The 13,359-nt window shown below is 25.9% G+C and overlaps 10 protein-coding genes across 10 annotated transcripts; 5 read left to right on the top strand and 5 right to left on the bottom strand.

The window, feature by feature from the left end:
• Nucleotides 1-16: 16 nt before the first annotated feature.
• EHI_158000 (uncharacterized protein) lies at nucleotides 17-595 on the top strand (the record flags this gene model as incomplete). Its single annotated transcript, XM_001913699.1, has 1 exon — nucleotides 17-595. One exon carries the CDS (start codon nucleotides 17-19, stop codon nucleotides 593-595), a length of 579 nt encoding a protein of 192 aa, XP_001913734.1.
• A 60-nt stretch (nucleotides 596-655) lies between these two features.
• EHI_158010 (uncharacterized protein) lies at nucleotides 656-3,082 on the bottom strand (the record flags this gene model as incomplete). The annotated part of the gene is made up of 1 exon (XM_645706.1): nucleotides 656-3,082. One exon carries the CDS (start codon nucleotides 3,080-3,082, stop codon nucleotides 656-658), a length of 2,427 nt encoding a protein of 808 aa, XP_650798.1.
• A 595-nt stretch (nucleotides 3,083-3,677) lies between these two features.
• EHI_158020 (transcription initiation factor IIIB chain BRF, putative) lies at nucleotides 3,678-5,318 on the top strand (the record flags this gene model as incomplete). The annotated part of the gene is made up of 1 exon (XM_645707.1): nucleotides 3,678-5,318. The coding sequence occupies one exon, from the start codon at nucleotides 3,678-3,680 to the stop codon at nucleotides 5,316-5,318; it is 1,641 nt and encodes a 546-aa protein (XP_650799.1).
• A 486-nt stretch (nucleotides 5,319-5,804) lies between these two features.
• EHI_158030 (uncharacterized protein) lies at nucleotides 5,805-6,155 on the bottom strand (the record flags this gene model as incomplete). Its single annotated transcript, XM_001913700.1, has 1 exon — nucleotides 5,805-6,155. One exon carries the CDS (start codon nucleotides 6,153-6,155, stop codon nucleotides 5,805-5,807), a length of 351 nt encoding a protein of 116 aa, XP_001913735.1.
• Nucleotides 6,156-6,921: 766 nt separating this feature from the next.
• EHI_158040 (eukaryotic initiation factor 4E, putative) lies at nucleotides 6,922-7,524 on the top strand (the record flags this gene model as incomplete). Its single annotated transcript, XM_645708.1, has 2 exons — nucleotides 6,922-7,239; nucleotides 7,306-7,524. 2 exons carry the CDS (start codon nucleotides 6,922-6,924, stop codon nucleotides 7,522-7,524), a joined length of 537 nt encoding a protein of 178 aa, XP_650800.1.
• A 79-nt stretch (nucleotides 7,525-7,603) lies between these two features.
• On the bottom strand, nucleotides 7,604-8,710 carry EHI_158050 (Hsc70-interacting protein, putative). The gene has a single exon (XM_645709.2). The coding sequence runs from the start codon at nucleotides 8,702-8,704 to the stop codon at nucleotides 7,625-7,627; it is 1,080 nt and encodes a 359-aa protein (XP_650801.1). The 5' UTR covers nucleotides 8,705-8,710; the 3' UTR covers nucleotides 7,604-7,624.
• A 122-nt stretch (nucleotides 8,711-8,832) lies between these two features.
• Nucleotides 8,833-9,650, top strand: EHI_158060 (RNA-binding protein, putative; the record flags this gene model as incomplete). Its single annotated transcript, XM_645710.1, has 2 exons — nucleotides 8,833-9,291; nucleotides 9,342-9,650. The coding sequence occupies 2 exons, from the start codon at nucleotides 8,833-8,835 to the stop codon at nucleotides 9,648-9,650; spliced, it is 768 nt and encodes a 255-aa protein (XP_650802.1).
• Nucleotides 9,651-9,753: 103 nt separating this feature from the next.
• On the bottom strand, nucleotides 9,754-10,125 carry EHI_158070 (uncharacterized protein; the record flags this gene model as incomplete). The annotated part of the gene is made up of 1 exon (XM_645711.1): nucleotides 9,754-10,125. One exon carries the CDS (start codon nucleotides 10,123-10,125, stop codon nucleotides 9,754-9,756), a length of 372 nt encoding a protein of 123 aa, XP_650803.1.
• A 213-nt stretch (nucleotides 10,126-10,338) lies between these two features.
• Nucleotides 10,339-11,887, top strand: EHI_158080 (protein kinase, putative; the record flags this gene model as incomplete). Its single annotated transcript, XM_645712.1, has 2 exons — nucleotides 10,339-10,559; nucleotides 10,606-11,887. 2 exons carry the CDS (start codon nucleotides 10,339-10,341, stop codon nucleotides 11,885-11,887), a joined length of 1,503 nt encoding a protein of 500 aa, XP_650804.1.
• A 42-nt stretch (nucleotides 11,888-11,929) lies between these two features.
• EHI_158090 (RhoGAP domain containing protein) lies at nucleotides 11,930-13,324 on the bottom strand (the record flags this gene model as incomplete). The annotated part of the gene is made up of 1 exon (XM_645713.1): nucleotides 11,930-13,324. One exon carries the CDS (start codon nucleotides 13,322-13,324, stop codon nucleotides 11,930-11,932), a length of 1,395 nt encoding a protein of 464 aa, XP_650805.1.
• Between the last annotated feature and the right edge of the window lie 35 nt (nucleotides 13,325-13,359).

Here is a 13,359-nt window from a genome sequence, read left to right on the forward strand (position 1 = left end):
CTCTATTTTATTTAGTATGTCATATGAACATTTAAATGAATTTAGAATACAATTAGATATGGATAGAAGAATGTATTCAATATCAAAAAAATCAAAGAATATTAAACCATCAAAATTAACACCAAATATGGAACAATTAACTATATTGTTATACAAGACATTAATAAGTGGAATTACTAAACTCCTTTTAGCATTAAATAAAATGAATATTATTAAATCACCAGAATTTTTACTTGGTAATAATAAATATCGTTATGAACTTAGATTTTCTGCATTTGAAAAATGTCATACACCACAATATATTCCATTTGAAAAATATGAAGAACAACGTACTAATAACATTCAACCAGGATTAATTATTATCGACTCTATTAATGAATTGAAAAAATGTAAAGAAATTATTGAAGAAATTAAATTGAATAATAAAAATAATTATCTTCCTAATGAAATGGTTGGAATGTTATATAAAATATCAATGTCTAATATGTTAACTGCAATGAAATTAATGAAAATTCATCCTACTTCAACAACAAAAGCAGTATTTTCATTTGATGATATTGACTATCTTCCAATAATTTCTATTAAAGATAATTGACTTCTTTTTCTTTAAAAACTTATTTATTAAATAAATATCAATCAATCGTGAATTAATAATTTATTCATTGGGTCTAAAACTAAACATCTCAACAAAACTAAAGTCATCAATAAGAAATGGTTGAGTTATTGGAATATCAACTATTATTAATTGAGTTAACTTAGTTAAAACTGTAAATTTATTTAGATTTACAATAAATTTAGGTGAATGTTTAATAACAAGACTTTTAAGAGAAATAGGGAAAGAATATTCATAAGGAGAGAATGAAATGATTTCTATAGATTGGAGTTGAGTTAATTCTTGTAATTCAAGAGCACAATCTGTTGATGTCATAAATTTAAATTGAGCAGATTTGAGAGATTGAGGTAATTTTAATGTTGAATAAGAAACACCTCTAAAATCTATTGATTCTAATCGAGTTAATGGACTAAAGTCTATTTTTGATAGATTAACATAAGACAGTTCTAAACGAGTTATATTAGTTAAATGACTTGTTTCATTTATTTCAGCAATAAGACTAGATAAATATGTAAGTTTTAATGCTTCAACTGAAGGAGAAATTTGAATTGACTTACAATAGACATTAAAATTAGATAATTGTTTTAATTGCAAACAGTTACTAAAATCAAGTGATTGTAAAATACAATTTATTCCAGAGAAACTTAATATTGACCTAGGAAATAGTATTTGGTCATTAATTTGACACTCTTCAAGTACAATTTCTTTAAGTTGAGTGAAGAACTGAAATTGTGGAAGAAAGTCCATATTATTACATTCAATTGTTGATAACTGAGGACCACACTCATTTCCACAAAAAGCTATTAATTGATCAATTTGTGTATTTTTTAATTTAAGTTTTAATAAATTCGATGGGATAGCCAAAGAACTTAGTTGAGGACATTGTTCAATTTCCAAACAAGTTAATAATTTCATTTCTTTAAGACTTGGTAATGATTTAAGAATAATAAGTGAGTCAAGTGAAATACATTCTACTGATGTTGGTAGATTAAAATATTCTATACTTGAAATTTTTTGAAACGTTAGATTTTTTAATTGAGTGTACATTGCAAAATTTGTTTCTCTAACAAATTTAACTTTACTTAATTTAATACTTTCAATATTTTTTGGACATATAAAAATGAAGTCTAAATACTTCCAATGCAAAGATTTTAAACCATCAAGTTCTTCTAAATTAAAAGAATGGATTTGACATGATACTACTTTTAAAGTTTTTAAAGTTTTTGGTAATAATAAGGTATTAATTTCTAACTCAACTAATGTAAGAGTTTCAATATTAGTGTTCTCTTTTAAGTCAATGAGTTGAGGAACTTTTCCTCTCATAATTGAGAGGTATTTAAGATGAGAACCTAAATGAAATTGAAAAATGTCAAGTCCTTCGGTTTCAAGACTTTCTAATGAAGGGCAATTAACCAAATTAAGGTCTATATAATCTCGTTTTGTCTTATCTCCATAGATTGGATGCAAAAAGACACGTTTTAATGATGAGCAAATATCTAAAGTTTTAGGTAATCGAGTAAATTCAACACTATTATATAATTTTAAAGAGTTAATATTATCTTCAATTCTTTTCTGAATAACCATTGTAGGAAAATCAGGAAGATAAGCTGTAATAAAAAAGTCCATCATATTTTGATTAAAACAAGGAAATTTAGTTGGAGTAAAAGAAAGAAAAAAACGAAAAGGTTCAGCATAAACTTTACTCATGATATATTCCCAAATATCCCTTTTTGAATTATCTCGAAGGTCAACATTGTAAAAGTAAATTGTAAAGTTTTTAGGAGAATCTAAGACACTGTCTATATGTTCATAACTTAATGCTTCAAACATATTCATATGAATAGTAATAACAATTTTAATCTGAGGACCAAAACTAGATAGTGTAGTAATAAAAGGTTTTAAACTATCTTTTTTCATTTCTAAAAATTCGATATAAATTTCTTGTAATTGAGAAACGGAACGAAGAACATTAATTTCTGAGAAATATTCAGTACTAACTGAAGTAATAACAATTTTTTTTAATTGTGGGATTTGTTGTAAAATTTGAGAAAGGGATTGAATTACTTTTTGGGTGAATCTAATAGTTAATATTTGTAATTTTGGCATAAATGGTAAAGGTAAATATGTGTCAGTATCTTTTACTTGAAAATCAATAATGTTATTTGAATGAATAACAATTATATTTTTGTGATAAGGAGAATCAGCACTTACCGACAAATCAATATATTCAGGTAATGCAGTTTTTGTAGGTAAACAACTAAGTCTACAATTAATTTTTCTAAGTAAAGGATATTTATCCATTAAATATAATAAATTAACTGAATTTGTTGTATATTTTGTGATTCTCTCTATTGAATCTTTACAATATTTATTAATAAAAATAAACTTAGAAAGTTCTTTAGAAGAACAGTATTGAAAAACTACTAAATATTCTAATCTTTCTAACTTATGAAGACGTTCAACTTCCATTAAACAATTGATTAAATTATTTAGTTGAAATAAAAAAAAGAAAAATTAAAAAAAAATAAAACAAAAATAAAACAAACAAAAAACAAAGAAATTAAGAAGAAATAAGTATCAACATGGAAGAGAATATCTTGCAACTGACCATAATGGTTTTGATAAAAAAAGAGATGGATTTGATGAAGAAACTGAAATCATTTGTTTTAAAATTTCTTCTGGAGAAATTGGATTTTGGTTACAAGAGAAATGGTTAAAAGAATCAAATGAAGGAAGGTCAGTAGTACAATTCATTCTTTACTTTATTTTGAAAAATCTAAGATGAAACTATTTTTAATTTCTTTTTTGACTTTAAAATTCAATTCAAATTCAATTCTATTTTTTTTTTTGATTAACTCATTCACATTTTAGAAATTCAGTAATATTTTAATAATGAAATAGATAATCTAAAGACAGAGACAAGAACAATCAAAAAAAAAATTAATGAAAAATAAAATAAAAAGAGAAAGAGAAGAGTAAATAATGAAGTAATAAAAAAAAAGTAATTAAAAAAAAATAAAAAAAGAATAATAAAAAACTAAAAAAAATAGTTGTAAATAGAAATATGAGTAGTTCAGATAATGAAAATGTCTCAATGGAAATTGAAGTTGATGGAAATAAACCAAATAAATGTAGTTATTGTGGAGGAACTGAATTTAGAAATGAACAAGGAAGCTTAATATGTGAAAATTGTGGATTAGTTATAGATAATAGTCGAGCATTAATTGCAGAATTACAGTTTGATGAAAGTGGAGGAAAAAAGATTTTAGCAGGAACACAGTTTGGAGAAACTGAGAAAAAACGATATGACATTGAACGACAAATGAGAGCAATTAAAAAAGTAGGTGAAATGCTTAAAATGAAAAGTATTGATATAGAAAGTGGACAAAGATTATATCGTGTTGCAATGCAAACTGGAATTACTAAAGGAAGAAAATTTTCATATAGTGCAGGAGCTTGTTTATATATTATTTGTAGAAGAGAACGAAGTGATCATTTATTAATAGATTTTGCGGATGTTTTACATGTTTCTGTTAGAAGACTTGGAAGAACATTTATTAGATTTTGTGAAGAATTAAAATTTGATTTACCATTTGTTGATCCTTGTCTTTATCTTCAAAGGTTTGGGGAAGACCTCTCATTTGAAAAAACTGGTGATGTAGTTAGAACAGCAATGAGAATATGTCAACGAATGAACAGAGATTGGATGCATTATGGAAGAAGACCTTCTGGTATTTGTGGTGTTGCTTTATATCTTGCAGGAAGATTACATGGAGAACCAAGAACATTAGAAGAAATTGTTCATGTAGTTAGACTTTCTACTACTACTGTTCGTGTGAGATTAAAAGAGTTTTTAAGAACACCATCTGCAGATTTGACATTAGAACAACTAAATGAAGATGACCAATCAACTCCTCATTGTAATCCACCAAGTTATACTTTAAATAGATTAAAAGATAAAGCAAGAGAAACAGTTGGTGCTAATGTTCCATTAAAAAAAAGAAAAGGAAATGGAGATGAATATGAAGCAGCTGAAGATAAAAAATTAACTGAAGAAATTGAAACATTAATAGGAGGTGAAGTAAGTAAAATTATGGGATGTAAAGATATTGATTCAAAACCTTTAAATCTTGGAACATTAGAAGGAAAAAGTGCAAAAGATGTTGGATTAGAAGGAGAACATTTTGATGTAGAAAAGTTAGTTGATATAAATAAAATGAAAGAAGAAGATTTTGAGAGTGAAGGAATTGATGAAGGAGAATGTGTAGTTGGAGATTGTAGTGAATTTGACAATGAACTTGATGGATATTTTTTAGATGATAAAGAAGCTGAAAAGAGAAAACAAATTTGGGAAGAATTAAATGCTGAATTTTTAGAAAAAGAGAAGAAAAGACTTGAAGAAGGAGAAGAAATTCCTATTAGGAAGAAAAGAGAAAAGAAAACAAAGAAAAGTCATAGCACATTTGGAGAAGCAATGTCTGAACAACTCAAAAAACGGTCATCAAGAATTAATTGGGATGTTCTTGGAAAGATGATTGAACAAACAGAAAAATTAGCAAAAGGAGAAGTTGATATTAAAATTGAAGTTAAAGATGAAGAAAATGATCCATCATTATTAAGTCAACATTTAGAACAAAGAAATGATGAATCTAGTGAAGAAGATACTAATGATGAAGGTGGTGCTTTTTTTATTGGAGACGTTTAAACTGACTGGTATTATTGATATTTTAATTTTTAATTTCGACAATTTGTATTTTATAGTATAGAAGATTAAAATGAAGTTATTGATTATTATTTTTGATAGTTTATAATAAGAGTATTAGTATTGTTATGAAATTGTTAAATTGAGTTAAATCTTTCATTAAAAAATTGAATGATTTTTGTAATTAAATTTGAAAAATAATTTAGCTAAACAGATTTAATAATATATAATAAAAATATGTTTTAAATTGATTTAATAATATTAATTATTTTGTACTTTATTATAAGAAGATAACTATTGTAATTTTGTTTTTAATATTTCCGTGTTTTAAGTGTTACTGATTATTAACATTTTATTATTATTATAAAATTAAACTCAGTTAATCATTAAGATAAAAACCAAAGTATTATAAAAACTATAACATAAGTTATAATTTATCCTAATTATTACTCTCCAACAAACTACTTTCTTCTCTATTCTTTTTGCTATTTATTTTTTGATTTCAATAAATTTTGAAATAAACCCATAAGGTGCATCACTTCTGAAGATTTTTTTTATTTGAGAATCTACATTTAAAACCCATCCTTTCTCATATTGGTATTGAAATATTTGTAATGAATGATTCTTTATAAAGTATTTAACAGCTTTCCCATTTTCTGGTTTTTGAATATATAAAACTAAATAATCATTTTGGTGAATTATTCCTTTACAAACATTAAATTGAGATCCATTAAAAAATGTCTTTTCAATTGACTCTTCAATTTTTTGAGTTAGATATTTAATGTCATTATCAAAATATTCATCTGGGAATTGACTGATACAAGTTGTGACATATTCCATAGAATCTTAATTATACTAAAAACCATTTATAAAGTTTATAACTTATTTTAATTTTTTTTTTCGTTTTTAATTAAATTAGATACAATATATAAAAATAACTCATTCAATAGTAAAAAAGATTATTGAAAATTCCGTTTATTGGACAAATCAACTAGTTTTTTTAACATGGTATTATATTTAATTGAACATATGACATATTTTCTCTTACCATAATTATAATAACTCGAATTTTATTAACAAAAATGAATAATAAATTAATATTTAAATCAATTGTTTATTTAAAAATAATAGAGATATAACAAATAACAATTCTATTTCTTATTTAGTATTTTCACCATAATGTGTATTATTTCCATAAATTAGCTTTGAAGTCTCTCTCATTACTTCATCTTATTTCAGTTATAAACAATTCTTTTATAATGAAACTATTCTAATATTCTTGTTCAAAAAAAAAATAAATAATTTATATATAACAATACCTTCATAATTTAAACAAAAAGTTACAAAACAAGAACAACAACATAACCAAGGATAAAAGATAAAGAAAACTATTTAAATTTTTTTTTGTTTTAAGAATAGTATCAAGTTTCAAGAATACAAAAATGTATTAGTTAAATAAAAAGAAAGAAATAGTATTGAAAGTAAATGAATAAAGAAGAAGAATAAATCTATACAGATAAAATGAATCAAAAAAAAAAGAAAAAAAAAATTGTTTATATATGAAAAAAATTAAAGAAAAAATCAAAAAAAGAAACAGATTAACCCTATGTCTGATTTACATCATCTTTCTTCACCTTGGATCTTTTGGTTTGAATCAGGTAAAGACTCTGATCGTTCTACTAGCATTACATCATTTGGAGAACAAATACAAGCGATTTGTACAATAGAAAATTTCTGGGGATTTTATGAAGATTTTCCAAATATTACTTCTGTTTTAAAAGGAAGTGATTCTCATTTCTTTAGAGACAAAATAAGACCAACTCAAGGAGATGATGAAAATAAAAATGGGGGCAGAGTTGTATTTTCTTTTGATCTTAAAACTCAAGAACAAACAGAACATGTAGAACAAATTTGGTGTAAATTAGTTTGTTATATTTATTATCATTAATATCAATTAATTTAACATTGTAATAAGTACTGATTTATTTAGTTATGTTATTGTATTGGAGAAATATTTAATCAACATGAAGATGTTAATGGTGTTTCATTCTCCATGAGAAGCCAAGCAAAAATTACTATTTGGTTAAAACATAATGATGAAAACAATGTAAAAACATTTGTCGATGATTTGAGAAATGACTTTGCTATTACAAATAAATGCAAATTCTTTGACCATCAAAAACAACTTGCCATGCCAATTGAATTTTAATCAAGTATTTATATTCCTTATAATTTTATATTAAATGATATTCTTCTTCTATTAAAATAAAATGAAAAATTCAAAAATTATTTAATGAATTTTTATTCAATTATTGAGCAGCATTTTGACCAAATTTACTCATTAACTTATTCAAAATTGGTCCAACTTTTGGATCACTCATTAATGTAGCAATTTGTGCTGGATTACTCATAGCAGATGATAATTTAGTCATAACATCTGGATCTTGCATAGCAGCCATTAATTCAGGATCTTTTGCAAGTTCAGCAAATAATCCATTCATTCCACCCATATTTGGCATACTTCCCATATTAGGCATTCCTCCATAACATCCTTGTCCGCCACAACAACCTCCCTGTCTATGACATCCACCATGACCATCACATCCGGGTTTCTTTTCACCTCCACAATGGCATTGGTGTTGTTCTTCTTGTTTTGGTTTTTCTTCTTGTTGTTTGTTATGTCTTTTTTCATTTTGTTTTTCAATAGCAACGAACTTTTCAACAACTTTTTGTAATTCATAAGTATTATCATCATAATCAAGTTTATTACCAAGTCTTAAATCAACAACTGATTTTTGGTATTGTCCAATCATTCTATAAGCAATACCTCTCATCTTATATGCTTTGGCATTATCTGGATTCAATTTAATAGCTGTAGTACAATCTCTAATTGCTGCATTTGGCTTTTTAGCTTTATTGTAATATTGAGCACGACAAGCAAAAAAGTTAGCAACTCTTGGGTTTAACTTAATTGCTTCAGTAATTGTATTAATTGCTTTATCAACTTCTCCATTATTAAATGCTTCCATAGCTTCACTTCGTTTAGTAGAAGCTTGAACCTCCATTTCTTCAGTAACTTCAATATCCATATTAATAGTTTCTGGTTCAATTGTATCCCCAGGAATAACATCAGGATCATCAATTTTAATATCTTCTTCCATAGGTTTTTCTTTAGCTGTTTCTTCTTCTTTCTTTTCTTCTTCCATTGGCTTTTCTTCAGATTTTGGCTCTTCTTTTTTTGGTTCAGGAATCTTACCTCCAAGAGAAATAATATAATTTCTTAAGAAATCAAGTCTATCGTCATTAAGAAACTCTGGGTGTTGTTGAAGAAGATTAATAAAAACTTTTAATGCTTGAATTTGTGAGTTTGTTACACCAAATGATTCCATTTTAAAGAGTAATTAACTTAGTTTAGTTTAAATAGTTCTTTATGAGGATTAAGTTCCTATGTGGCATGAGTCAATTCCACGTAATCATAATGTACCTTATTCTTTATTTCTTTTATTTTTGAAAGTCTATGGATAACAACAACAAACAACCTAAACGTTCAAAGAAACGGAGTCACAATAAATTATTACCAAAGACTGTACAAAAAGAAGTGATGAATGGTATTCGTGTTAGTAATATTCCAATAAAGTACACTATTGAACAATTTGTTGATTATTTTCGTCATTGTGGAATTGCAAAAAAGAAAACACCAACTCAATATGATGCATATTTCTCTAATGAGAATGAAAGTAATAAAACAAAAGAAGGTGTTCTTTATTTTTTACATGAGGAGTCAGTTCAAAAAGCTATTGAATATTATGATAATTCTCAGATAGAACCAAAATGTTTCATTCAGATTGAAGGTATTTTTTCACAACCTGAAGATTCAAATCCTAACGAAAAAAAATATGACCAAACAAGAGAAGATGAATGGGATGATAACAAATTAGTTCATGTAGTTATCAAAAATATGTTTGACTTAAAGAAGGTTTGTTTTAACAAAAATATTGTTATAGAAAGACAAATTAATAGTAATAGCCAAAAGATGAACAATTCTTCAATGAGTTGAAAGAAGATGTTGAAGAAGAAGTGAAGGCTAAATGTGGAAGTGTTGAAAAAGTGACTGTGTTTAATACAAATCCAGAGGGAATAGTTATTATTAAATTTAAAGACCATAGTGCTGCTGAACAATGTGTTGCCTTAATGAATGGTAGATGGTTTGATAAACATCAATTAAGTTGTGATTATTATGATGGATATACCAATTACAAAGTAGAAGAAACCGAAGAACAGAAACGAGAAAGAATAGCACGCTGGGAAGAGTATTTAGGAGGAAGTGACGATTAACAATCTTGTTATTTTTGTGATATTATTAGTTTCATCATTTTAGATTGTCTTGTCACATAACGAAAAATAATAAAAAAAGAAAAAGTATACAAAACAAAATCAATCACTGAGCCCGAACACCATCAAGAATTTTGAAATCGGAATTAACTACAACAGCATATAAATTGCGACTATTTTCAGGAGATGAAATCATCCATTTCTTAAAACTCGACTTTCTTTGTCGTAAATGACCAAAATCAGATGCTTCAAAAGGTCGAATAAATTGACCAAGTTCATTGACCATAACAATATAAACAATTGTTCCATTTAAAGTATATGGTGTTTGTTTCCATTTTTCACTAAAAACAATGCTATCAGAAACAATAGAACTTGACTCAGAAGTAGGTCTTGAAGAGATTGTTGGATTCTTCTCTACTTTTTTTGGTTTAGTTAAAGATTTCGATTTTTTAGTTAAAGCCCGTATATTACTATTCATGAAAGTGTTCAAAAGGCTCATAATAAAATGAAATTAAACAGTTTTTTTATGATTGAGGTTTTTATGTTGTTTCCCACGTCATTGACTTTAACTTCATAACATTTTTATGAGGTAAAAAGTGTTTTTCTAAGAACATTTACAAGTAAAAAAGAGTAACGTCAAATGCAACTCACAACAAAAAAAAAAAAAGAAAAAAAGGACTTTGAATTTTAAATGGGAAATTCAATACCTTTCAGCACAGGTACTATCCAAATAGAAAAAAAAATTGGTGAAGGTGGTTTCAGTCAGGTATATGTTGGAAAAGATCATTTTGAAAGAAAAGTAGCAGTTAAAGTAATGGGATTTAGTTCAAAAGATACTTTACAAAGAATAGAAAATGAGATTAAAATACATAAGATTGCAAGTGAAAGTCGTTTTGTAATAAAATTACTTGAGTTTGTTTTGTTAAATAACTTATAATATTCTTAATCTTATGTTTAGTTCTATTATTCTTCAGCAACAACATCAAATTGCTATTGCAATGGAGTTTTGTAGTGGAACTCTTGTTAATGAAATGGAACATTGTTATCCATCAACAATTGGAACAAATAAAATAAGAGATGTAATGTTATGTGTAAGTGGTTCATTAGCTTATTTACATAGTAAAGGTTATTGTCATCGTGACATCAAAATTGAAAATGTATTAATTTTTAATGGAGAATATAAACTCACTGATTTTGGTAGTGCTATTCCTACATCTACTTATCTTACTCGTAAACAAGGTGATGCTAGCGAAGTTGAAGAAGATATAGAAAAACACACAACTCCTGAATATCGATCTCCTGAAATGGTAAAAGTGTATAATTATAATACAATTGGAGATAAAGCTGATGTTTGGGCAGCAGGATGTTTATTGTACAAATTAGAATTTTTTGTTACTCCTTTTGATGGTAGTCCAATGAAAATTATAAGAGGAAGCTATGATTTACCCAAACCAATTGAAGACACTGAAAAAAATTGGTTAGAAAATACTCTTGAAATTGACCAAAATAAAAGGTGGAATTCTCAAGATCTTTTCAATGCTGTTAAAACAAATTCTATTGTACCTAAACAACATCTAAAAGAACAAATTACAATAACTGAAAAACAAGTTTCCAAACAACCAAGTGATACTAATAATGATGATAATAAAACAATGTTTATTAGAAGAAGTTCTTTTGGATCTTCTACATCAAAAACTAGAATAATGGGTATTACTGAAAAAACACAAAAAGAAAAGCCTTTAATTAGTTTTGATGATCAAAAAGAAATAGATAAATCAAATATTGTTAGAAATATTTGTTCATTATATGACCAACCTAAAACTCCTATTCAACCATCTCCATCTCCTGTTTTTGACTCATCAATATTACAAAATTCAATAAATCAAGATAAAAAGGATTATATGTCATTATACAATCTTTCTGTTCCATATAATAATTATGAAAATCCATTAAGTTTTAGTCCTAATCAATCTTGTGGTTATTATAATGGAAGTGTTACTCCAAATAATTGGTATCCTCGACAATTATATCAGCCTCAACCTGGAACATGTCCAGTAACACCACCTTCTCAATCAAAAAGAAATATACCAAATTTATATTCTCCAGAAATTCCTGTTGTTGTACAACCACCAGAAAAAGTTGATATTTTTGCACAACTTGATACAAAACCAAAACGAGGACTTCATAGAACAACTTCAAGTTCTTCCAATATTTTTTCATTTGATGAAAATGCATTTTAAACTGACTTAAAGATATTTTTAATGATAATTAATTGATAAAATTCATTCAGTTGCAAGTATTTTATCTGCATGATCCAATAAATAAGTAAAGAATAAACTAATATTCTTTGCTTTAGAAATAGCTTCAATGTTAGTAATTTCACTCCAATAAATACAAGGACCGAACATAATTCCCATATTTGATGTTGACATTTTGTTTTCACTAACATGATTACAAATTATCTTTCCTAACACAACAAGATGATATAATAATGATTTATTTTCTTCTGGTAATTTTTTAATGATTGAATTTATTTTATCTTCAGTTATCAATGTGTCATTTTTAAATAATTCCGCAATTTCATCTCCAATTTGATAAGTTAATAAAGGTGTTGGCAATGAACGTAAATAATGTTTTAATAATGAACAAACAACATGAGGATCTTCATCTTCTTCAAATTCACTACGAATTCCACAATTAAATTCTTTAATTAATTGTTCTATTCTTTGTTTAGAACCAGCCATTCTAAAAATTCCTTCTATTGAAATAACTTCAACTTTAGATGAAAAATACATAATAGCACATTCAATAATTAATGGAGCAGTTGTTGAACCTCTAAATGGATGATGAACGGCTTCTGACAAAGGAATACCAAAAATAGGATGATAAGTAGCTAATGATTCCACAAATTCATGAGGAATAGAAATTGTTCCCATTGGAATGTCTTTAAAAAATTCAAATAAATCTTTTACTACTACAAATTTATTTAAATCATCAGACTTTATAAAATTAATTTGTTTTAAAGAAATTGAAGGAGAGATAAATGAATAAATTTTATAAATATTACTTTTTATTTGATTTGGAAGTTTTAAATATAACATTTCAAAAATACCATAAGGAATTTGATTCATTTTATTAATATAAATAATAACAAATTCTTTTTGATAAATAAATTGTAATGACTTTAAAACAAAGAAGTAAAATTTTTGTGGAAAGTTTGGAGTATTATCAATTAATACACTTTGATTGAATATTATAATATGTCGATGTTTCCTATCAAACCCTTTGTTTATTATTACTTGTGAATTAAATTCTTCAAAATTCATTTCATTTGCTTTTTTAATTTCACGTTGTAATCGAATATCATCTTCTTCAAATACTTCATTATCACTTGGAAAAAAACAATCTTCATATTCTAATTCAAATATAGTTCTCTTTTTTTTTCTATAAAATTCAAATACTTGTTTCTTTTTTGAATTTAATTGACTTTCATCAATTAATATCGGTGGTGATATACTACATTTTAATTCTTCTTTTAATTCATTTTTCTTTTCTTCTTTTTCAAATAATATTTCTATTTCATTACTACTTTTGACTCTTTCTTTATCTATTTTGTTTGTTTTTGATGTTAATGGTTGAGTTTCATAATTATCAATGAGGGTTTTATCTAATTCCATTCTTCTTTGTTTGTTTCTTTTTTTTTTATTTTTTA

Source organism: Entamoeba histolytica, genomic scaffold (assembly GCF_000208925.1).
Source record: "Entamoeba histolytica HM-1:IMSS scf_1104750518675 genomic scaffold, whole genome shotgun sequence".
NCBI lineage: Eukaryota > Evosea > Mastigamoebida > Endamoebidae > Entamoeba > Entamoeba histolytica.